Source organism: Galeopterus variegatus, unplaced genomic scaffold, assembly GCF_000696425.1.
Source record: "Galeopterus variegatus unplaced genomic scaffold, G_variegatus-3.0.2 Scaffold787, whole genome shotgun sequence".
Classification (NCBI taxonomy): domain Eukaryota; kingdom Metazoa; phylum Chordata; class Mammalia; order Dermoptera; family Cynocephalidae; genus Galeopterus; species Galeopterus variegatus.
The window spans coordinates 283071-309196 of record NW_007726898.1 but is presented as its reverse complement, the minus strand read 5'-3'; the positions used below and the strand labels follow the sequence as shown (position 1 = coordinate 309196).

At 38.6% G+C, this 26126-nt stretch overlaps 1 protein-coding gene across 2 annotated transcripts; it reads right to left on the bottom strand.

Annotated features, from left to right (window-relative positions):
* Nucleotides 1-10354: 10354 nt before the first annotated feature.
* LOC103590257 (mitochondrial inner membrane protein COX18) lies at nucleotides 10355-22716 on the bottom strand. 2 transcript variants are annotated; one of them, XM_008572460.1, is made up of 6 exons: nucleotides 22329-22716; nucleotides 20791-20891; nucleotides 17373-17536; nucleotides 16749-16873; nucleotides 15032-15139; nucleotides 10355-12130 (listed from the first exon to the last, which is right to left on the bottom strand). In XM_008572460.1, the coding sequence occupies exons 1-6, from the start codon at nucleotides 22668-22670 to the stop codon at nucleotides 11957-11959; spliced, it is 1014 nt and encodes a 337-aa protein (XP_008570682.1). In that variant the 5' UTR covers nucleotides 22671-22716; the 3' UTR covers nucleotides 10355-11956. The 2 variants fall into 2 exon arrangements, with proteins under 2 accessions (XP_008570682.1, XP_008570683.1); XM_008572461.1 differs by having other exon boundaries at nucleotides 16749-16870.
* Nucleotides 22717-26126: the final 3410 nt, after the last annotated feature.

Genomic DNA, 26126 nt, shown 5'->3' with positions numbered 1-26126 from the left:
ATCACTCATGCCTAAAAGCAACATTACCAGTAGACTTTGTGGTTATATTAATATATATGCGTATATATATTCCCTTCTTGATTAAGGTAGTTTGAATTAGGCTGCTATCCAATATAATCAAAAAAGGCTTTGTAATCAAACTAAGTGATGGAAAAGCAAGCTATAAATTGGAATTTAGTTGTTCTACATCACTGAACGGGATTTAAAATGTGTAAAAGAACACCATTAGCAATACAAAGCTTCCCTGTTTTTTAAAAGGAATTGTAGAAAAACTTTTATTAGACAAAATTACTGACTTAAAGGATCATATTGTTATTAATGTCATAATATCTGGATTCTGAGGTCCAGAAAAGTTAAGATATATATGGAATATGGCATGGAAAAAATTGGCTAAAATAGATCACTATTTCACATTGGGAATTCAAAATGCTCTAACTGCTGAGTCAGTGCTTGGTAGTATTAATGGTGATGGTGATGGTGATGATGGTGGTGGTGGCTTTTTTAAATTTAAGAAGTGGGTATTTTCCCAGAGGACTCGTTCTGTTGCTATGAGAGACCCCGGAACCCTCTGATATTACCACCTAACAATTTGTCCTTCTCGTGAAATCAGATGAATTAGTACACTGTGAATACTATCTCTTTCTTCAATAACATACTGCAAGGATCTGTATGTCCCTTCCAAGGGTGCATAATGCTACAAGAAAAGTGAACATATAATGCTTGCAAAATCATTAAATAGCCTTCTCTATGTGTGTAAAACTTGCTTGCTTGCCTTTTTATATATAATATATATGGTAAGACGAAGGGGGTCTTCAAAAAGTTCACGGAAAAATTCATATTATCTTTTAACTATATTTTTCCATGAACTTTTTGAAGTACCCTCATATATATTTCTTTTATATTAAAAATAACGTAAGAGACCCTGAAGGACTCTGAATCTTCTACTGTGTCCCTGTAACTATTTCTCTCTACTGCCTCCTGTACCTTAGGCTCTAACTGTTCTCTACTTCTCTTGATAAAATCTAAATTCCCAAAACCATGGCTGCTAATCTGCACAAATTACTCCTTCTTCTTAAGAGAACATTTCTTTCTCTTTTTCTTTCTTTCTTTCTTTTTTTTTTTTTTTTATGGCTGGCCAGTACATGGATCTGAACAGAGATCATTCTTGATAAATTCTGCAAACTACCTAAACTTCAATTGACACCTCCTGCTAAATCTCTATATATGCTCTCCTCCTCCAAGTTAGAATACGCCTTTGGAGCCTTTTCTGGTCCAGCACTTTTTAATAAAAATTTACGTTAATTGTGCGCTGGATAGTTACTGTCTATAGCAGAGAAAAAGAGAGTGAGAATCCTTCAGTATACTGAATGAGGTAAGAAAGCTTTGATTTAATATCACTCCAGGTCTACAATTTCTTCCCCAAAGAAAGCAAAAAATACTTCCCTCCAGTGGAGCGCTGTCCTATGTGTAGGCAAAGGCTTGGCTGATAGTAGCTGACCTATGATCTGAAGTCTCAGACCAAACTAACTGATGCCATTTTAGACCTATTTGAAAATCTCTGCCCCAGACCCAGGGCAGTATACATGTAGTACCTGAATATACATGGGAATGGAAGAGAAGAAAAGCTGTGAAGACCAGTCCAAAGCAGTGTTATTGCAATAAAAGAAAATTAAAACAAAACAAAGAAAAGGTTTAGCTCAGAAAATAGTCAACCCCACTTTAGGGTGGAAAAGAAAAAACACCAAGTCTAGAAGAAGATATCTCTGGGACCTCAGCTACCTTTCAGCTGTTATACAGAGACTGACTGAGAATATAAATTCCTTGTATATAATGCTATATCTAAACAACCTCATTATATTTGGTAAGTCTTTGAAGAATAAGAGGGAGACTCTAAAGCAGTAGACCACTTCAAAGAGACAAATTTGAAACTTTCCCTTGATAATCCCCAATTGTACTATCCCCCTTTGAAGTATGTCGGATACATGCTATCTCAGCAAACACAGACCCTTGGAAGAATTCGCTCAAACACTGGCTCTGTCCTATCCACTTTAGTAAACTAGAGATGTTATGGGAGTTAAAAGTGGATTTTTTTGAGGATTTGGATTTCCAGTTCCTCTCACTATTTTAACTTGAGGTTTCCCTTTCACTAGGTGTGTCTCCTGTCTCCTCTGATGACCCCCAGAGGCCTTGGGCACTGGAAGAGGAAGGGAGTCACTCTATCTTGGTCCCTTTGCAGGGAGGAAGCCTGCAGGCAAGTATTCTCTATGTTTGTGGATTGACTACTGTCACTGTACTGACATCTTCTGACCTACATGTTATACACTTACATATGTGGGAAATGCTTGAGTGTGGTGTTATATGAAGATTCCAAGAGAAGAAATGGAACAGTCACTTTTGCTAGCTAAGAGCCTATGGAATTGCACAACTTTGTATGTATCTCATACATAAAGAAGAATTTCTAGCCCTGAAGACATAAATTTATAAAATGAAGAAGTACCATTTTAAGTATGGACTCATAATTACTCCCTAATCTCTGTTCTGTGTAAATTGGATGCTACCAAGGACTACTATGAGGTTGTATTCTCAAACTGTAACTTCATCTAGGTGCCTTACCAGCAAGGACGTAAGGACAGTATGGAACACTGAAGGAGACAAAAAGTAGCAAATAGAAGGGGCACCTACAACCAATGCCTCTCTATCTCGTGTACATACAAGGCGCTGAATTATACAATCCTTGACCCATGGCCCATACCTCAGATAGAGGTTGAAGATTGGTGAAGGTCTGCCAGGAACATCTGGAGCTTCAGATGTGAATGGAGGGAGAAGAACTGGGTCTTATATGTTCGGGCGAAGTGGAAATTAAAGCCTTCTCAAATAAATGGGAGCTGTGCTTCAGGAGTGGCATAAGTGATCAATAATTAATATGGTACCACAGCACCCTGTAAACTGGCTGTAGGTACAGCTGCCATTTCTTCAGGAATGCTGCTGAGGGGCTGAGGGCTATGCATCCTAACTTTGAACACTTGGGGAACAAAAGCACACTGAGAGGTCATGCAGGTGAGCCTGTTCAGGCCAGAGAGCCAACCACATTGACTATAATGGCCACAGTGACTCCTGTGGCCAATGCATTCATTTGAGCACATTACCCACCATGGTGTGTTATCAGTCCCGATTTTAACTAGCAAACCCATGGAATTCTATCCATTAACCTTTTTCATAAAATCAGATAGCAAAATCTGAATATACACTTCTATTAATGGATCATTTTACTCCCTACGCTCAAGGACAACATCTAGCACAGGTATTATAGGGAAAAAATAACTTTGCTTTACTCTACATGGTCAAGACTGAGAAGTGGTTATCATAACATGTTTCATTTGGCAGGGATTTTTTTTTTTTTAAGTCTATTCTCTTTTATACTCAGGGGAATCCATACCCTAAGAATTTTACTAGAACTTCATTGACAATGCCAGCAACTCTACATGCAGAACAAAAGTAACAACAGAGCCAAACTGTAGGTTGCTGTGCCTACAGGGCCACCAGGAAACACCTCGTCTTTTTTATCTTTGAGTGTATGTCTTGCTGCCATTAAACAGTTTTAGGGTAAGTGACAAGGTATCAGAAATATTAAGCTGGCGTAGGGGGTGGGAGAATGGGCATCTTATCCTTTGAGCACTGAGCACTTCAGCACATCACTGATACATTACAGACACTTGTTGTTTGGGTACAACAGTAGGAATGGCAAGCCAGTTATCAGGTCCAACAGTGGCATTCTGCATTCCAGACATATAAAACAGCTGAGCTAGACAGTTATTATATCTAGTGGTGAACAGGGTAGGCTCCCTGAGATGGATGATGTCAGAGACCAGGATCAGGATTATCTTGGTAAGGCATTTTAATAACCTCCTGCCTACAGGAAGATGGTAGAGAGAGAATATACACTGCCTGAGGCAGACATTAATATTCAAGACAAAAATTGGAGTGATTATTCTAAATAGAGTCAGAAAGGGGCTCTGCTCCCCTTATCACCACCAAAAAGAAGCACAGGGCTACAAATATAGGAAGAAAAAGGGAGATGATAGGAGATGGGATGATTCCTTATATGCAGAAAGTGTGGGATATCTACCACTGCAACATGGAAGGCAGAGAAGCACATTCATCTCCACAGATCTTAATTTAGAAGTGGTAGCCCTTAGACCTGCGAAAAAAGACAAATATGTTTCTGAGTAGCGTGGGCCAAGGAATGGGCAAACACCAGTGCAGGAAAGCTATCTGAATCAAAGGAGCCAGTGACAGCTTTCCACCGATGGAACAGGGAAGTCCACCCAGGACCTTGGTTAATTCATAATGTACTGGAAGGGCCTGCAGATGGCACCACTTCCCATGTAGCTAGATGCTGTACAATGTGGTACCAATGGACTTGTTAGATACCCCATGGTCCTTACTGTTGGGATATGTCCTGTACTTCATAATGCCAACAGAGTATCAGGATTTCCAAACTTGTATGACGTTACACTAATTCCCCTTTTAATTTTCTTAGCCTGGCTCCAGGAAAGTGTGTGTGTGTGTCTGTTTGTCTGTGTTTCATGGGGGAAATGGAGGGGTCAGAGCAACCTGCCACACTCCCTCATTAGTGAAGTCCTCTCTACTCACCAGGGAAAGAAAAGCATCAAAGGACACAGGAAGGCAAAAACAGACATCTACAAAATAAATAGATTAGGTTTAAGAAGTTCCTACGGAAAGTGAGAGACAACTATTAACTGCTTAGAACTGCTAAGCAGACTTGAGGGCTTAGTTTAGGTAGGAAGCCAGGATTACACAGAGGCCTAAGTGACATAATGTTCTCTAGCAGCTTTCTGGGATCCCAGGTATAGGCATGGAGAAGGCAGTTCCTTTGATCAGATTTAGGATTGTCCAGGTGGATGCAACGGAAGGGCAATGGATCAAGGGAGCAGGACACTGGCAAAAATTTGGTTTGAGTTTCAGATTAGGGAATGTAAGCTATACAAGAAAGTAAAAGAAAACAGAGAAAACAGGAACTGCCAGTCACATTGAGATCAAGGAGATGTACTAGGAGTAAGCAGGTGGAAAAGTTTGAAGATTAAATGGTTTTGGTTAAGAGTGAAATGTTTGAATTTATGATGTTAAAAGTGATGAGAGTAAAGTATACTATTATCTCCACTGTTCTTTCTTTGAAATTTTTCATAATTAACAGAGAATGAGAAGAGGTGGAGCACTTTCTGGTAATGAATTAGGTCTACGAAAAAGCCATGAAAATGGGTGACTGAAGAGTTAAGCTGAGGTCACTAGAGTTCATGTCTTACAGCAAGGAAGGAAGGCTACTCACTGAAGCTCATTTAACTTAAAATGGGGTGTAGTGGGGGGAATTGTGTCTTCCCCCCCTCCCCACCAAATATATCTTCAAGTCCTAACCACTAGCACCTGTGTGACTATTATCTTATTTGGGAAAAGGGGCTTTGCTGATGTAATCAAGTTCAGATGATGTCATACTGGATTAGTTAAATCCAAAACTGGGGTCATCATAAGAGGAAGGAGAAAGAGATTTTGATACAGAGAAACAGGAGACACACAGGGAAGAAGGTGATGTAAGGACAAAGTAAGAGACTGTGCAAGCCAAGGAACGCCAAGAATCACCTACCACCAGAAGCTAGAGGAGGAAAATGGAACAGATTCTCTTCTCTCTCAGAGCTTCCAGAAAGAACCAACCCTGACATCACCTTGATTTCAGACTTCTGGCCTCCAAAACTGAGAGAGGGCCAAGCCCGTGGCGCACTCGGGAGAGTGTGGCGCTGGGAGTGCAGCGGCGCTCCCGCCGCAGGTTCGGATCCTATATAGGGATGGCCGGTGCGCTCACAGCGCTCACTGGCAGAACGCGGTGCGGCCGGTCTCAAAAAGGACAAAAAAAAAAAAAAAAAAAAAAACTGAGAGAAAAATTCCTACTGGTTTTAGCCACCAGTTTGTGATACTCTTTTCTGGCAGCCATAGGAAATTAATGCATGGTGGGGAGGATGGGGAGTGGAGTGTAATATAAAAAGGTACAGATGTATATCATAAACACCCCAAAACAGACATTAAAATACAGCCAAGGGACTTTTGGTATACAGAAGAGTATCCACCCCCAAAGATGGGCATATGTTAATCCAACAAACAAGTGAATGTTTGAGTCTAAATGGCAAGAGACTTTGTAGATGTGACTGAATTAGGGATTTTGAGATGGGAAGACTATCCTGGATTGTTAGAGAAGACCTAATATAATCACATGGGTCATTATAAGAGAGAGGCAGGAGGACTGGAATGAGAGGAGGAGATGTAGCAACAGAAAGAGGTTGGAGTGAAGCAGGGTCATGAGCCAAGGAACTCGGGCAGCCTCCAGAAGCAGGAAAAGGCAAGGAAATAAATTCTCTCCTAGGGCCTCCAGAAGTAATGCACCCCTGCAGACCCATTTTAAATTTCTTTCTTCCAGAACTGTAAGATAATACATTTGTGTTGTTTTAGGCCACTAAGTTTGTGGTAATTTGCTACAGTAGCAACAGGAAACAAATACATGGCTGAAATTTCAAATTTTGAAATTCTGGCTATTCCCTTTACCTCTTGGTAACCAATGTCATGCCTGAAATTCCAAAGTTTGTATGCTGTAGTAACTGCAATTAATATCCCAGAGGAAAAAAACTACATTCTTTAATTTTTTTCTGGGGTTTGCATTACCACTGCTTAATCTGATATTGGGGCAATTTAAGACGTCATTCCTAAAGAAAAAAAAAGTTATTCCTGGGAACCTCAGGGGAGGAAAATAAAGAGGCATAAGTGCGATTTAAGAGTGGGTGCAAAATACAGAAGTTACTAAGATTTGGCACTCATTTTTTTCCATTTTTTTTTAACAAATTACAATTTCTCCAATGTCATCTACGACTGTGATACCTCCTCTGAGATGTTCTTTAGCTTGAGTGCTCTTAAAGATACCTGAAAAGGCTCCTCCCCAAGTTTGGCTTTCCCCTCAAGGTTCTTAATGCAGTTTTTCAACGTCTCCTGGGTTACCTGTGAGGGTAGAAATTAAGAATCTTGATTTTCTTTTGCAAGCCCCACCTTTTCCACTAATGGCATCTGACCAGGATAGGATTTATTCAGGTTCTCTCATGATGGTCCCGGAAAAAAGTAATTTGGGGTCATTTCGGGTATGCCAGTTATACCTCCTAATACATTCTTGAGCTTGGGTATCATAATGGTATACTATAAATTGGTATACTATAAATCCAGGAGTGAGTCTCCCTGACTCCACATGAGAGCACCCATAAAAATGTGACTCTGGCCTAGAGACAAAAATAAGGCCCACAGGAAAAATAAGATGACCCCTTTAAGGGATGGAGCAGTGTAACAAAAACTATGGTCCCCATCTGAAAAAAATGAAAGCCTTCCTGAAATCTGCAGGGCTCAGGGCAGAGCTCTGCCAGGAGTCCCTCAGCAATTGAGGGGAGATAGGTGGGCCAGACAGCAAGATGTCAAGGGGTCTCAGCATGTGTGTCCTGTCCCTGTTCAGTTGCCTACCTCCCCTAACCTTTAAGCTCTGGAACTGCTCCAGACCATGACAAACTGTTGGGGGAATAAGAACCAAAAACCACACACTTGAAATTTTCTGAAATATGACTTGTTTACTACAAAATTTGCATGGAGAAAGGAATTAGGGAGTATTTACCAGTCTGAAGTCAGGTGACTACTTTACCACAGTTCACAATACACCAGTTTTCTTTATACATGAGTACATCCCAAGATCCCAGCCACCTTCTACCTTATCAGAAATTATTTTGAGATCTGGGAAGAAGGTCCTTGTATTCTCAAACTTATTGTATATATTGAAAAACAATTTCAAGTTTGAATATGGGAGAGCAGTAAGAAAATAGGTAAAATATACATTTGAGAAAAGATACAAACATACATTTTGAAATCAAGGAGAATCACAGCAAACAAGGTAAAATATGCACATGAAAGTGGGATTCACTTTTGAAAAGGGAGTGTTTGGAGATAAGAAAAACCAAGTGTTTTTTCCTACTCTCTCAATAGAGACTACCTCTGGTCGCCAATGTGTGGGGATTTCTCTCCACCAGCAACCAGTTCTGAAGCGTCTGCTTCAACTGGACACCCAGTTGGGTTTCCCAAATTCAATTGTGACACTATTTACCTGGACATAGCATCAGATACCACAGGTGAGGGCTCAGTCCCATAAGATTATCCCCCACTTTAGATGCCAATCTCAAGCCCCAAGTTGTGTCCTGTTTTTCTGACTGCCAGACCCCCTCCTTGGGTTTGATGAGTAGCTCAGAGAACCTAGGGAAACACTTATGTTACCAATTTATTACAAAGGACTCAGATGAACAGCCAGATGGAAGAAAAACACAGGGCAAGGCATGTGGGAAGGGGTGCAGTTTTCATTACCTCTCCAAGAGTACCAACTTCTAAGAACCTCCACATGTTCGGCTATCAGGAAACTTTCCAAACCTGGCCCTGTTGGGTTTTTATGGAAGCTTCATTTAGTCATAACTGATTAAACCACCAGCCACAGGTGACTGGCTCAACCTTCAGCATTTCTCCCTCCCCAGAGGTTGGGGGGGGGGCTGCAAGTCCCAACCCCTTAAAAATCATAGCTTGGCCTTTCTGGAGACCAGCCCCCATCTAGGGACACCAGTCATCTCATTAGCATACAAAAGACACTCTTATTACTCTAGGGATTCCAGGGGTTTTAGGAGTTATATGTCAGGAAATAAGACGACCAAATATATATTTAACAATATCACAGGGAGTCACAGCACTCCTTTATATTTTAACTTTCAAAGAAAGTGACAAACAGGGTGGGGAAAGGAGATGATTTCTTATCACAATATGAAAAATATCTTAATCAGTACACAATGACACACACAGCAAAGGCCAAGTTGTTCCAGAGTTAGCTGTATCTGCCAAAATTTTTCTCAAGATCCCTTTCTCCTTTTTACTGTAATACAAACAACACGCACATTTCTGCCTCTGCTTCCTTGATTGTACATATGTTGCAAATATAGTCAATTCTTGTTATTTGTGGTAGTTATGTCCTATGAAGTCCACAAACACTGAATAAGTAAATACTGAACGTAATCATTTAGATTAAATGCTAGGGAACATACAGGGTTAGGTTCCTGTAAGCCTTGACATTTTTCTCAATAGATCGATTAAATATACGAGAGTACTTCAAGAAGTTCATGGAAAAATTAGTGTTATCTTTAAATTCTATTTCTCCATGAACTTTTCCAAGTACCCTTATATTGTTGATTCAATAACACAACTCTCTGCCAACAGCACTGTAACTCATGCATGAATGAAGTTTATTTAACACACAGATTTTGTCCTTAAAGCACATAACAGCCTTCTTAGGTCAGGAACATTAGGACAGCACTTTGGTACAACACTTGGAAGCCATTTTAAACAACAAAATCACCAACAAAAAGCAAAGAAATGAGAAAAACATAGCATTAAAAGACCACAAAAAGGACACAAAGTTTATTGTATGAGAGCTGAAACAAGAAGGCAGACTGTTACTTTGTTTGACCTCTGTTAGGAACATGTGCATAAGGTGACTCAAATTTTTGTTCACAAATGACCTCGAAAGCACTGCAAATATTGATTTTGGGTTTACAAATAAATTTAGCAAGTAGGTAAATCTCCACATAATGAAAATCAACTGTACAGAAATTTCAATTCCTTCACTGTGATTGGCAACCACAGTTCCCTCATTCCAGGCAGTCATAAACCAGGACTGGGAATTGAGAAAAAGAGAACCCATACTAGAGGCTGGGAAAGGGAGGAGGAGAGGAAATAACGAAAGGTTAATAGACACAAAATTATAGCTAGACAGGAAAAATAAGTTCTTGTGACATACAGTAGTGCTAGGCATCTATAGTTAATAACTTACTGCTATGTTCTCGAATGGATAGAAGAGAGGAGCTCAAATGTTCTCAAAAATTCTCAAAAGAAATGACAAACGTTTGTGATAATGAATATGCTAACTATCCTAATTTGACCATTATACATTGTATACATGTACTGATATTCAACTCTGTGCCCCACAAATATGTATAATACGTTTCAATAAAAATAAATAAATAAATAATTTCTTTATTTAATAAAAAAAGAGAAAGAGAACCTAGTCTCAATTGACACCATCTACCTCTAAATTCTCAGTGGGCTGCAGTAACATGACAATCAAAATTCTTACCTCTATATATTGTTAATTTTTTATATTAAAACACTTGATAACTTCATTAAGTACTTCGACTAAGATTTCATAGATGTCACTCAAAGAAATCACTAATTAATTTCATTTGAGTTTTTATTTTACTGTAAAACATTGAGATGGGATGACAGGATTTCTCAGGATTGGGTCCATATTTTAACTCAATGAAAATTTATAATTTATAATCTTCTCAAATGCCTGTCAAATTTACTGTTAATTATCTCAATCAGAATTAGTTTTACACAATAATCAACCACATTGTACATCGACAAAATAAAATTTAAAAAAAAAATTAGTTTTAGCATCTTTTCAACTTAAACAAGCAACTAGATCCACAATTTATATTACCTGTCATTTTTTTCCTATATTAAACTTCTATCATTGTTTAAACCCATTACAATATTTAATCTTTCCAAATAAACAACAGTTTAAAATCACCTCCATAATAGACAGCTGCCATTCTGGTTTTCTTCCTCTGACTAAACAAACTGAATGCTTAAGATTTTCCACTTTGGCCTCTAGCAGTACACAGTGCAAGACTCTGCATTCTAGACTTCTTAAATTATAGAGAAAGAAATGTACACTTTTTGTATTCTTTCAAAGAAGGACTGGGAGGCAATATTGTTATTTGTCCATTTCTGTTCCTTATAACAGAATACCTGAAAGTAGGTAATTTATATGAAAACAAAATTTATTTCTTACAATTTGGAGGCTATGAAGTCTACACTCCAGGGGGGCCTGCGGTGCAGGCCTTCTTGACGTTGATGACTCTACAGGTCACATTAATGGGATGAGCAAGAGACAGCTAATCTCCTCACTTACTCTCCTTTTAGAGCCATCATAACTTCACCCATTACCACCCCTTCATTCATCAATGTATTAACCCATTCACAAGGGTACAGCCCTCACAATCTAATCACCTCTTAAAAGACCCCACCTTTCAATTACCACAATTGTATTTCCCTCCGTGTTAACACAATAGCAATGAAGACTAAGTTCCCAATTACGAACCTTTGGGGCACACATTTAACCCACAGCAATTATATACCATATTCGGTACTTATATGCATGGACTACTCTATTGCATGTGTTTCAAGTCCTTTTTTTTCAACCACACATTAACTCAACATCAATGTATGTTCCATCAGAATCAGTTTAACTAGGAGTTGCCAGAAGATCTTCAGGGGTGTCAGTGAAGGTCCCCATGTTGTGAGTCCAAGGACTTTTCTGAAAAGAAAACTATACATAGCCTTTTATCAGATGCTCACAGGTCTATAATCCTCCCCACTTCCAAAATATTAAAAATCACTTCACTGAATACTTTTATTTTACAAAACTTTAATGTGTGGGACTGACTGTTTAGTATAATTTGACATCATTCAGTATCCAATCCTGTTGTCCAAATTACTGGCACCCCCTAACAAGTATTAGTTTTATAAACAGGAATAGACACTTTGGTTCCATTTTTACACTTTTACAATTAAGCGTACTACATTTCTATCACTTAAAATGTTTTAGTTATTGTCAGATATAACCGGATTACATCTTAACCCATAGTACTTCACAGAGTTCATGATTTTAAATAAAGGCAAATTAAATAACACTTGAATTCTAAATCTAAATACATTCAGGCGATAGTGACACTTGCAATTGTTTCAAAATTATTAGACAATATATCATTCATTTTCTTGAAATGAACTTAGAATAAAAGGCAGCAAAAAGGTCTTTATAAGGAGTGTCTGAATTTGATTTGGTCAACGGTATTCGGCAAAGTTGGCGAAATCCAGGAGAACGCAGCAGCAAATTCTGGAAAAGGCCCATGATACTGGAGCATAACCAGTAGAGAACAATTGACTATAACGAGAAGACATGAATATTAGCACCTGTAAATTCTCTAGGGACACCAAAGGTCCAAAGATAGGAAGGAAATTAAAAAAAAAAAAAAGACAATTTATGTAAACAGAATTATATCAGGACTGAGACAAGATCTGCAGCAGCTATTAGAAACCTGTGACAGACCTAACAGATATGTAAAAAAGGCTGAAAGGAAAATGAAAAATCAAAAAGAAAACAAAAAGAGGTACTTATGGTAGAAAGTGGATGAAAGAGAGCAACTCCCAGACAAAGGCTCAAAAGAGATCTCACCTCCCCTCTTTGACCATTAAACATATTTTTTCCCTACCAACAGTCCTGACAAGTTGCTTATATTGAAGGTGGGATACTGGGGGTGTCGAAATTTATGATGGGAAACTTAGCCTCTCTCGACCTTATTTTTCCCCATACAGTCATCTATTTTACAATTTCTTCCCAGTAAACAGTTTCTCAGTGTAGTCAGGAATGCATTTTCTTTGCCCTCTTCTGAGACAAACAGTCTCAGCATCTTCATCTTTCCTTTTTTATTACCAGTCAGATTGTTTATTTAGGTCAATGACTAAGTTCTGCAGCCTCTCAATACAATCCTATATATACATCTATTCCAAACTTTTCTTTGGAATCAGAAGGTAATCAGGCCCCAAAAACAGAACCATGTGGTTGTTGAACCATGTACCAGTCCCAGAGTTAGACTGCCTAAGTTTGAATCCTATTTGCCATTTATTTGACTTCCGGTAAGTTATTTTTCTTCTGTTTCAGTTTCCTCCTCTATAAAATGGGGAAAGTAACTGTACCTATTTCAGAGGATTGCTGTGACGAATAAATAAGATAATCCACAGAGTGGTAAGCACAGTATTCGCCCACATCAAGCACTTGCATTTGTTCCAAAGCCAGTTTTTAGGGGCAGAAAGTAACATATCCTCAAGGCAGATAAGCACAGTAGTTAAGAGCAGGAGCCAAACTGCCTGGATGTGTATTAAGACTCTGCCACTTAATAGCTAGGTGACCTTGAATGAACTACTTAACCTCCTATGCCTTAGTTTCCTCATCGCCAAAGAAGAGATTACAATAGTACCTACTTCATTGCACTGTTGGGAGAATTATATGTAGTAATATATGTAAACCATTTAAAACAGTGCCTGGCACAAAATCAATGTTGAATAAATAGCTACCATCATCACCTGACTTATCCACCAACCAAAAAAGTACCTCAGCCCAAACACAGCAGACTACACACTAAATATCAATCCCCCTTTTCCTTAGTAACAAAATCCTAAGTTTTAGCTGGGCACACTGCCATTTCACAAAAAGATTACACTTCCCAGCCTCTTCTGCAGCTCGGTATGGCCACATAATTAAGAGGTAAGCACAACTGTTTGGTCAGATATCAGGGAAGCCTCCTGATAGGGACTGACTGCACTTGAACCCTTTACCATTCCTGCAAGATAATAAGCTCCAACAGCCATTATGACCCTACTGGGGGCTTGATGACAGAAATCACAGAATGATGGGGATGATGGAACAGAAAGACAGAAGCAAGGTTGGGTCTCTCATGTCTTCATGGAGTTGCCACATCTTCCCTAAACTGCCTAACTCTGAATTTCCTATATTTAAGAGAATAATCTTCGGTATATAAGATACTATTTTTTAGAACTCTGTCACTCACTTTGAACCCAATCCCTCACTGAAATTACACTGCTCCTATTTTATTTCATCTGGGCGTTTCCTCAGTTATAACTGACACTTTTTCTCTCTAGAAATGTAGTGAATCTATACTGTTGTAATTCTATGGGGTATTTTACATTACTATTTTTATGTAAAAAGTACCATAATAGAGGGCCAGCCCATGGCTCACTTGGGAGAGTGTGGTGCTGATAACACCAAAGCCGTGGGTTCGGATCCCTATATAGGGATGGCCAGTTAGCTTACTTGGGAGAGTGTGGTGTTGACAACATCAAGTTAAGGGTTAAGATCCCCTTACCGGTCATCTTTTTTTAAAAAAAACTACTATCATAGGCACACAGGCACTTGATGTTATTTCATTAATTCTTACAGACATTATGATGTCTATTTTAGAGATGAGGAAACTTACTTATTTTGCCCAGGATTAATGACAGTATTACATCCAAGTGACAGTTTTAAAAATACATTTTGATCCCCAAAATATATGGCTTCAGATTCCTCAAAGAAGTACTGTGAAGTGCTTTTATATATGCTGATATAACCCTAATACTAGCAACAACTGAATTCTACTTTATGGTCTATGTGTTGGCTCTGAGTAAAGATGGAGATACACCTGACATAGCTTTTGCCGTCTTAACAACTTCCGAAGTATCTGTGGGAAATATGCAAAAGACTGAAATAACTACAAACATTCTTTGTCCATTTCTATCAGAAGTTTAATTGGGTATAACCAGGGACAAGTGTACCCATCTCATAGGGTTGTTATGAGGTTAAATAATATTATATATGAACCCATATAGGCTTGGCACAAACTTTTCTTTTTTAAATGCTAAATTCCTTGGTCCAGTCTATACAGGCAGGAAGAATTCAATATATCAACTCATCAAACAAAGCAAATACTATATTCATGGTATTGTACAGGTACTTTGCAAAATTTTTTTAAAAAAGAGAAAGAAAGGAAAATGGAGTCTGATTTAGTAGGAGAGTTATAACACATTCACATAAAAGAAGATTAATCAATCCCTAGAAATATTCAAGTGTCACTTGGTGATAGAGACAGTTAGATTAGTTATTACAGACATTCCGAAATCAGTGAGGAATCAAGTAGTCAGGGGAAGCTCAATGGAAGAGGCAGGATTCCAGCCAGTCTAAGGACAGAGAGGATTTAGCACATGCTACACAATATTGGTGCTTACTCACAGACGGTACTGTTGCAGCAATTGGAATCATCAACACTGATACTGCACGGACAAAGTATGTAATATACGTCTGAAAATGAGACATTCCAATTTTTTGTAGAGCAAAAATCTGAAGGGGTAGAATATATACACACACAAGTATTATTAAAATGCATAAGTCAGACAAGCTTTAAAATACAAATTGATTTTTGACTGGCCTCCACCTACACGTTAGTAAGAGCAAAAAGAAATAAAAAATAAAAAACTGATGAATTTATATGGTTGATCATCCATCTTTTAAAAAACTTAATAATTATAGCTGGCCAGTTGGCTGAGTTGATTAGAGCAAGGTGCCAAAGTCTGGGGTTCATTCCCTGTACTGGCAGCAAAAAAAACCCAAAAAAACAAAAAACAAAAAACTCCTTAATAATTATACAAAAATTCTTAAATGGAGGTTGAAGAGTCCCTTGAAGATAGGTACTATATATGAATGATTGCCCTTGTTTTTCCGCCCCTGAGTACATGGAGAAGGTACTCACTACATGAAGTAAGGGGAAGAACCAAGGATAGGAAAAGCAGTTATGATTTTGAAATACTTATTTAAGAGATAGTATAGTGTAATAATTATGACTCTAGAGCCAAACTACTTAGGTTCACATGACAGCCCTGCATTTTCACTTGCTATGTAACTTTGTAGAAGTTATTTAACCTTTCTGCACCTCACTTTCTTCACCTTAAAACAGTGCACACCTCAAAAGATTATTCTAAGAATTAAATGAGTTAATTCATGTAAATTGCTTACAACAATGTCTAGCACATAGCATAATTTAAGTAAGAATAAGTTTTTATTAGTTGTTAGATGGTACAGAGGAAAAGATTACAGGACTAACATTAACACATTGTGACCTTGTATTTATCACTTCCTTCTTTCTACCAAATATGCACTGAATACCAAGCACATTCAGAAGACTATGCTAAATGTTCTTAGGGAAACACATTTAAACTACACATAAAATCTTTACTCAAGAAACTTTCACCCAAGACCTTAGATTCTATCATCTTCATTCTCCTCATCTGATAAAATAAGGGGTATATTAGATTTTCCAAACAGGAACCAGTGGACTTGAGGTCTGTTAGAACTAAACTGAAGTATATCATTCCTAAGGTTTATTCCAGTTCCATCTATATTCTACCCAGAGCCTGAGAACAGCTCTTTATGTAATTATAAGCACGCTTTCCCTAAACTGTTGAGTAAAGCAGCATGGGATAATGCCTAAGACATGACTGAGAAGTCATATTTGATATGTTATATATTTTTCCAGTTCAGCTTATAAAGAAATTTGGTGACTTTTCTGAGGTCACATATTAAACATACACACAAACCACCACTCTATTGTAGGAATAAAACCCGACTGATAAGGTATCTTAATTACTGTCTTTACCAAAAAGCAAATCACAAAATTGTGTGTATTAGAATCATATAATTTTAAAGCTGAAAGAGACTTTGGAAGAGTTCTAATTCAGCACTCTTATTTTAATTATGAAAATTCTGAGGCCCAGAGAGGTTAAGCAACTGACTTAAGTCAATGGCTGATCTGGGACCAAAAGCCATAGTCTCAATTCGAGCTCAGAGATATCTCTACCAACTCAATTCATCCATGTATATTTGATGTCAAAACAGCAGCAACAAAAATCCCAATGATTTAAATGGCAAACAAATTTCATTTAAGACCACTGACCTCCACTATTAATAAATTGATGACACCGATGGAGACAGGCAGAATCCAAGTGGAATCCAGAGCGGTGAGGTCAGGAAACCACAGGACCCCACCAGTAGCTAACTGTTCCTGAACAGAAAAACCTGCTGAAACAGTTTTATAAATAAAACAACAGAATTCTTAAAAATAACAAAAGGAAATATACAAAACATACGTAGTCTGACAATTCTAATAAGCTACCCCTCACACTAAATATTTATATTGGTTTTATTTAGGTTATTTTCATTCAGAATGTAATTTTTTCCCCCTCAATACAGCTAATCTGTATACCTTTGTAACGAAGATATTAAATGTATCCTAATTAGGGCCGACCCGTGGCACACTCGGGAGAGTGCGGCGCTAGGAGCACAGCGACGCTACCACCACGGGTTCGGATCCTATATTGGAATGGCCAGTGCGCTCACTGGCTGAGCGCGGTGCGTGCGACACCACACCAAGGGTTGCGATCCCCTTACCGGTCACAAAAAAGACAAAAAAAAAAAAATGTATCCTAATTATATAAAGTATGATTTTTTTTTTTTTTTTTGAGTACAAAGACAATGTTAGAGAACATATTTGGGAGAAGCAAACTTCTATAATAATTACCTTCTGAATGTGTTGCCCCTGTACTAAAATTTCGGAGGGCAACAGATATGAAGATCCACATCGGAAGCTGAATCCAGAACAACACAGTGGCTTTGAAAGGGTGACAGTTATCCCGAACATACAGCTCTGAAACAAACCTCCTCATATACTTTAAATAAGTGAGCCTGGATTGAGGGAAGGGGGGAAAAAGCGAAAAGAGAAAAATGTCATTTGACTACCAACTGTGCTTCATCCCCCTATCACAAATATACACGTGATGTAGTTATTGCCTAATGATTTGTACAGGGGGTTTGGTTGTCATAAAGGTTGTGTTACAGTGCTGCCTAAACAAAAGACAAATGAAGCCTTTTACTGAAACTTCTATATCAATGTACACAAATTACACAACAATCTGATAAAACTGACACTGTCAGACTACAAGCTTTGTCTCTGGTGGTGTTCGGCCAATTAGCCTTTTTTTTTTTTTTTAACATTGTTAAAAATATTTACTTTGATAAACCCTATCATAAATAAATAATGACAGATTTCACTCTGCCACAAATGCATCTGTAAAGAGCCCTGTGCCATCCAACTGGTGATCATTGGAACTAGTCTCATCTCTTATGCCAGAGCATAAACCTTCCATGCTGTTCCTATCCACTGATTGCTTCCAAATCCAGATGACCAAACAGACCTTTATCCCCAAGGAAAATAGGCTCAAAACAGTTGGTTCAGGCATTTCAAGATCTGCACCCCTCTAAAATTCCAATCAAGTAAATCAGGAGAGGAATAAAGCCATAACAGATGGCAAACTGGCCGCCCTTGAAGAGCTGCTGCAGCCTCTGCTCAGCTTCACCATGACAATTGGCAGGGCAATCCAATTAGCTTTTAACAAGAAAAATTTCACTACTGACATGGTATAACCACAAAAAAATATCAGAAATACCAAAGCTGAAAGCACATTTTACTCAAATCTCTCCACTCCCTGAATATACTTTTTGTAGCTATGTGGTTTTGTATTGTGTATGCTCTTGGCCTGTCAAAATGGTCTCCATTTTTCAATCAACTCTCTCATGAAGATTTTACTAATCTGTTTCTCTGTTAACCATTTTAGTTACTCTTGCTCTTAAGTCTTACTTTCTAGACTACAGTCTCTTTCAGGCACAAGTGTTGGGTCTTATTCATCTTTAAATCTCTTGTATCACACATTTTGTACAAGGCAGGCATTCAATATTTTTGCTGAATTTAACCAAATTATAGTATACTGAATTAAGATAGTATACACAGACATTCCAGGCCCTTTGTTATTTAGCGTCTGCCTATTCTTCCAACTTTATCTCTTGTTATTCCTCCACAGGCATCTGCATACTCTGGCCCCTGAATGACTTTAGGTCATCCAACAAATCAGACTCCCACATCAGCATGCCTTTGAAAGTACAGTATCATATGTATGGACAGTCCATTCTCCTGGCTATCCACTTGACAAATTCCCATTCAGCCTTCAAGACCCAGTACTATTGTAAATGCAGGAAGCCCTCAGACGTGTCTTCCTAAAAAGCCACCCAACTTTTGTAAGAATGCATCTGGACAACCATCCAGCCAGCACTGCATAAGCAAGGCGCCACAAGTCTTATCTAGGCTGCATTTATAATCCAAGTGAGCAGCTGCTAATCTGTTCTTTTAGCCTCTATCTGTAATTCTCAGATTTCTCTGACCAGTATAATTTCAAAACCATAAATTTATCAACTTTTAGTTCTACAAGTAGAGACATTAAGCTATCACATTGTTTTTTTTTTTAAATCAGACCTTTTTAACACAAAAAAAGATGGCCACAATCTCATATTAAAGATAGTTGGTAAATTTACACCTATATAAATAGATAACTATATATAACACATATTCATACTACAAAGCCCTTATTTTTATTTATTTTTATTTTTTATATTTTTTATTTGTGTAGTACACTTATATTTCAATACATGTATACAATGTATGATGATCAAATTAGCATATTCATCATTGCAAAAATTTATCATTTTTGAATAAGAAGATTTGAACTCCTCTCTTCTAGCCATCTGAGAACATACAATAAATTACTGTTAATTACAGACGCCTAGCACTACTGTACACCACTAGAATTTATTTTTCCGATCTAGCTGTAATTCTGCATCCATTAAGCAACCTTAATTTTTCTTATTGCTATGAACTGGTTAACACTTTGTCAATCAAGGAACAGAATTTGGGAAACTAAGTAGTAGCTTAAGTTGATTGAAGGAGGAAAACTTAGAAGTCCCCAGTGAATGACTGCAGGCATCCTTGGACATGCACAGTCAAGAACACTTGGGCAAGGGCTTTCCAAGAACCCGGCGGAGAAAACCACACAGAATAATCACAGCGCATGGAAAGCACCTTGGCTCTCCAAGTGCTTCTACCATGGCATTTACATTTTCTACTTCCCCATTCCTGTGGGCTATTACCTGTGGCATCTTTTAGAAAAGGTCAAGTTTGTAAATAATCTGCCATTTGTTGACCAATATCCCAACAGAACAGCAAAGTATCTTCACTCTGTGAAGGCATCTCTGACTTTCCTTGATAACCTAGCCCCTTGTACATAATCTTTATACGGTACTTAACTCACTGCCATTATTATTTGATTACAGGTATGTCTTTTTCAGTGTGCTAGAGTCCCTCAAGAACAGAAACATGCTCTTCTCCTTGTTTCTCCTTTTTTTACTTTCATTTCTTTGCTTTGCTTTTATAGCCACATATGACTTATTAAAAATATTAAAGAGTAAAAGAACTACTGTTTTTTTTTTTTTCTTTCTTTTTTTTGTAGAAGATGACCGGTAAGGGGATCTTAACCCTGCACTTGGTGTTGTCAGCACCATGTTCACCCAGTGAGCTAACCGGCCATCCCTATATGGGATCCAACCCCGTGGCCTTGGTGTTATCAGCTCTCCCAAGTGAGCCACGGGCCGGCCCCATTTCACTCATTTTATTATTTATTTATTTATTTATTATTATTATTTTTTAATAATTTAATTTTTTCGATATACAATGTGGTTGGTTAATGTGGCCCAGTACCAAAACCTCCCTCCTCCTCGCTCTCCTCCCTCCCACCCAACAGTGTCCTTTCTGTTTGCTTGTCATATCGACTTCAAGGAACTGTAGTTGTTATGTCTTCTCCCCCCACCCCCCCCGGTTTTTTTATATTAAGTGAAACAAGTCAGGCACAGAAAGAGAAATACTACATGTTCTCACTTATTGGTGGGAGCTAAAAATAAATAAATAAATTCACACACACACACACACAAATAAATAATTAAATAAATAAAAGAACTACTTTAATGCCAAAGCTACAGAATACCAAACCTGTAATTAACATCACCATTAACACATTTTATATATATTCATGTTAATATGCATAGAATTAGTTCACCTGGCAACTCTTTTGGACCACCCCAACTGATGTGCACGAACTGCAACTTCTTGATTCAGATGCCTGGCAATGTTTTTTATTTCCGGCTGCAAATTTTCTACCTAGCTAAAGAAAAAACATAACTTATTACAAGCACATAAAGGATCTTTATTCATAACCACTCATAATTTTACTCTCTATTCCCTTCACTCATTTAAAAATGTGGTTTACTGATCACATCAAGAAACCTTAAATCTAAGAATAAGATGCTAATTTGCTTAACATGCTCTCATTCACAACCAAACTCAAATTCTAGCTTGTATACTTAGCTGTGTGATTCTGGGCAGGTTACTTAGCTTCTAAAATCCTGTTCCCTCACACAAAAAATTTGTAACAGCACCTACTTCACAGGGTTATTATAAGGATTAAATGAGAACTGAACCCTGGGCATTACTATTCCATCCCTAGATTTCCCAGTAATGTAGACAGAGAAAATCGTCTATTAAGTCTTTAATGCGCTCTGATAGCCACAAATCAAAAATAAAAATTGCATTTATTCCTGCCCTGTGTTAATTCCTCCTGTAAAGTAGCTCACTGTCTTAATGCTGCTGCTGATTCCCTACTTGTTTTGCTGTGGGTTTTCCTAATCATGAAACAGTAGTCCCCCATTATCCATGCTTTCTTACCTGCAATACAGTAAAACAGATATTTTAAGAGACAACTTTTATTTATTGTAACTGTTTTGTTTTATTATGTTAATGTCTTACTGTGCCTAATTTATAAATTATACCTTACCATAAATATGTATGTGTAGGGAAAAACAGTATATATAAGGTTCGGTACTATCCGTGGTTTCAGGCATCCACTGGGGCTCTTGGAACATTATACTCCCAAGATAAGGGTAGACTACTGTAATCCGAAAACATGAAAGCCATTATTCTTGAAATGTCACATATGAATAATCCCTTGTCTTCAAAGCACTTTAACCCATATAATCTGATTTGATCTCACAACATCGTGAAATAGGAAAAGACGGTATTGCCATCCTGATTCCACAGAAAACAGAACGAAGCACCACAAGGTCAAGTTACGGCAATTGACCGGACACAGGCTTAAAAGTGGTAAGGCCTAAACAAGGAATCAAGTTTACAAACTGCTAGCTCAAGTAGTTATTTTCTAGTAAGAAAGATCAGTTGGAATACTTTGGGAGGAAAGATACACAGACATACCGGCTGTTAAAATTTTACGACTGCAATTTTATAGGTTTCTCCGCACAATTTTTGCTATTGATTCCTTTGTTTCAATTCGATAAGAGACAGTTTAGTAACCACTTGTGCTTCGAGCACAAACCAAGTAGGGCAAAGGAAATGACAGGTACATGTGTCAACAAGCATCTCTTATTTAACATATCCAATACTAGTTAAAATTTTTAGCAATAAAGTGGTCACGATGATTCTGATTCCGACACTATCCTGGGCTCCAGAGCCCAGCGTGGACGCCGACCTTCATCCGCGCGGCGGCGGACGCGCAGGGTACACGCCCAGCTCAGCGCCCCTCACCTTGGACAGGATGTAGTGCTGGTAGGCCGCCAGGGGCAACGTGACAACAACGCGCAAGGCCACGGTGGTGAGCAGAATGCTGCCCCACCAGGGCAGGCCCGTGGCGGCGTGCGCGCCGAGCAGCACTTCCTCCGCGCCCCGCACCGGCGCCGACGCTGCCAGGGCCTCGTACCAGCCGCCCGCGCCGCCTGAGCCAACTGTAGAGACTGTGGCCACCGCCCACACTGGGAGAGCGGGGCGCTTGGCGCCACTCGTTGGGACCGGCGCTAGCAGCGGGCCCCCAGCCTGGAGCTGCAGGGCAGGCAACAGACGCGGCCACCGACAGCCAAGTCGACACAGCATGCCTGCGCCAGGGCGGAACTCTAAACGCGAGCCCAGCGGACCAGCGACAAGCACCGCTAGGTCGAGGCCGTCACGAGCATGCGCCAGCGACGGCAGGCGTAAAGTACGTGCGCGCCCACCCGCCGCACTGGAGATGACGCAAGAGATAGGGAAGTCCCACCTTTCCCACGCGGCAGTGGGCAGGCCTACTGCGCACACACGGAACTTTCCCGCTGCTGGGTGGGGAGCTCACGGGGGACCTGGACCGGAATTACTAAGCCAGGGGCGGGGCCTACTGCCCTGGACCGGGAGGGGTGTTCTTTTGGGAGTGCTAGCCTTGTGAAATCATTCTTTACCGTGTACCTTTCCATTCTTTTTCTCGGAAGCTAATGTCTTTTGTAGAGGAATACCGCTTGGTGGGTAGTTTTTGTGACCGGAAGCTGGTCCCGCACCTCTTTACATGCACGTGATTGCTTCCTGTAGAGAGTAGGATAGATCAGTGCTCGAGTCAACACTGCTGACATACCAGCTTGAAGAGCGACACGTGTTCTTGGCTGACACGGAGTGCTAATCAGCATCCTAAAGGTTGGCCCATCTGTTCCAGTTAGCATTTTTCAACCCCACCTGCAAATTGAGTTTCCTTTGATGTTTTAATCTTTAATTATAAATAGTAAAATATATTAAGGGTAAAGGGCCATCTCCTGACTCAAGGGGAATTAGCACTGGCAGCGCAGTGAATTCTTTACTCGAGCTTCCTTTATCCTAAATAAGCCTTAAATAACCTGAAAAGCAGCATTAGATGTCTTCTTAAACACGTCGAGTATACACGGACTACAGTTTTTAGTTTTGTGTTCCTGGCAACAGCAAATAGATTGGCATGACATGGAGGGGTTTCCTCACAGAAGGGTCACTCCAACACCTAGAGGCCAAAATGTGTTGTAAGAAATAACATGTTGATTTTAAAAAGAAGTCCTTGACAAATGTTGGATAATGTCAAACTGTAGCTACTGTTCTTCTTACTTCATTGTACACCTAAAAAGGGTACCAGATATTCTTTTTTCTGGTTTCTGGAAGTCATTTTCCAATTGACTTATAAATCTATATATTAATGTTTAAATGTGTGTTTAAACGTACACGTCACAATATATGTGACATACAGACTTCTTCTAAAAGAAAAACACGATCTCTCTATCCATTTGTTAAGTTTAAAGAAACAATCAGTTGCTACTGACTATACTGACTTAAAAGTGGAAACATTCAATTTTATTTTTTATTTATTTTTTGACCGGTAAGGGGATCGCGACCCTCGGCACGGTGTTGTCCGCACCACGCTCAGCCAGCGAGTGCACCAGCCATCCCTATACAGGATCCGAACCCGCGGCCTTGGCGCTACCAGTGCCGCACTCTCCCGAGTGAGCCACGGGGCTGGCCCCGAATTCAATTTTAAATGGAAATTTCTTCACCTAAACATTGTGGGAATAAGAAAGACTTCTATGCTGCTGCATTCCCCTCCTTCCAGAGAACTGATGACATTGAGAATTGGCCCTTCCACAGTGGCACATAGCTTAGGGACTCTGAATTTTTGATGTCCAGGGGACAGCGAAGTTGTTTTGAAAAACCAAACAAACAAACCCTAAAACTACAAATCCATATTTATGCATTTACTATTTATAATCTAAACCCAGAGTTCAAGCTGTTCTTTAAATCTCTAAGACTTCATTCTGTGACAACGCAATATCAGGGATCAGGACTGCGACCTCAACTACTGTAGGTTCGCCTGTTCTGCCATATATTGAGGTTACATATATTTGCATTTTAAAAAGCATTGCCTAAGTTTGAGTATTGTGATCTAAATAAAATTTATGAATGTTTAATTTTTGCTAATTTCATATATATGCATATAAACACACTAATACAAATAATGGGGATGATTAGAACTTGCTATTTACTTGGTAGAAAAGATTGGGGGAAGTGTTTTTCAATTATAAAGCTCAAAATAAAGTGTTACCACTAATGTGTATGTACTGGTCAACCAACATTGTGTTATCCTTTATCTTTTGAGATGCAGAGTACAGTATGACAATACAAATATTAAGCAAACCAACGAAAATCATTTGTTAACACTAACACTTTGCAAATGAACTAGTACAACATAGTAAATCATTGTTTGAATTCAACATTTATAATTAGCTTATTCCTGTCTTTAATATTACTGGTATGTCACATAACTAATTTTTTCTCTACTTTACTTAAAATACTTGAAAACAGACAGCATAATATTTTCTTTCTGCAGTCTCTGAAATTCTTATCCATTATGGTGCTGAACACCAGAATAGAGCTTGCTGTAGACCATTTGTATCTTTCCAAAATTCATAGTGAAAACTCTAATACCCAATGTGATGGTATTTGGAGGTAGGGCCTTTGGGAGGTAATAGTTTATAAGGGTGGGGCCCTCCTGAATTAGATTAGTGCCATTATAAGAAGAGAAGCAAGAGAGATGACCTCTCTCTGTCCCATGTGAGGAAACAAAGAAAATGGCCATCTGCAAACCAGGAAGAAAGCCCTCACCAGGAATTGAATAGGCGGGCACGTTGACATTGGACATTGTAGCTTTCAGAAACTGTGAGAATAAATTTCTGTTGTTTAAGCCACCTAGTCAATATATTTTTGTTATAGCAGCCTGAACTAAGACAGTGCTCAAAATTGGAATATAGGTTATTATTATTGTGTTTTATAGTCATTTAGATTTCTCATTTACCAAATATGCCTTCTGAAATGTTTGTCAGAAAAACCATTAAATTATTTCTCATAAGCAATTGTTAAAGTGATTCCTTGGAATCAGATTTAAGTTTATTGCCTTTTCTTTTCTTTAAGGCACTACATTTCAAAACCAAAGCTACCTAATGTAGAATTAGCTTTTTCTTTCTCTTCACTGAAAAATTCATTGTCACCTTTCTTATCATCGGTTTTCAAGTATTGAACATGCAAAGTTGGCTTTAATTTTTCAAAAGTGTGAATTCATTTAAAAGTTGAAGTCTAATATGAAACCTTTTATAACACAACTATTAGTCCTGTACTGTCGCATTTTAAAGGAATTTTGTCAAAGCCATAGTGGCACGTTTTTCTCTATATTTACTTACCCAAAATTCAAGTGATAGTTTTGCAATCAAGGTGTGTGACACAATAAATGGTATTAAAGTGCTATGATGCACTCATCTTAACTTCCAGTCACCTGAGTTAATCAAATGCTATGACTTGTTTAACATTTTTCAATTGGATGTGTATTTCCAAAGAGAGTGAGGAGCACCCAAAATTTACAAAGCATAATCTAAGTATACCAAACATCAATATTAAAAGTACAAAACATCTGGATAGATTCATTTATCTAAAGTAAAATTACATTGAGACAATAAAATACCAAATCTCTACTTAGTGATTGAACAGTGAATTGGTTTTCCTTTGATATTTTAATCATTT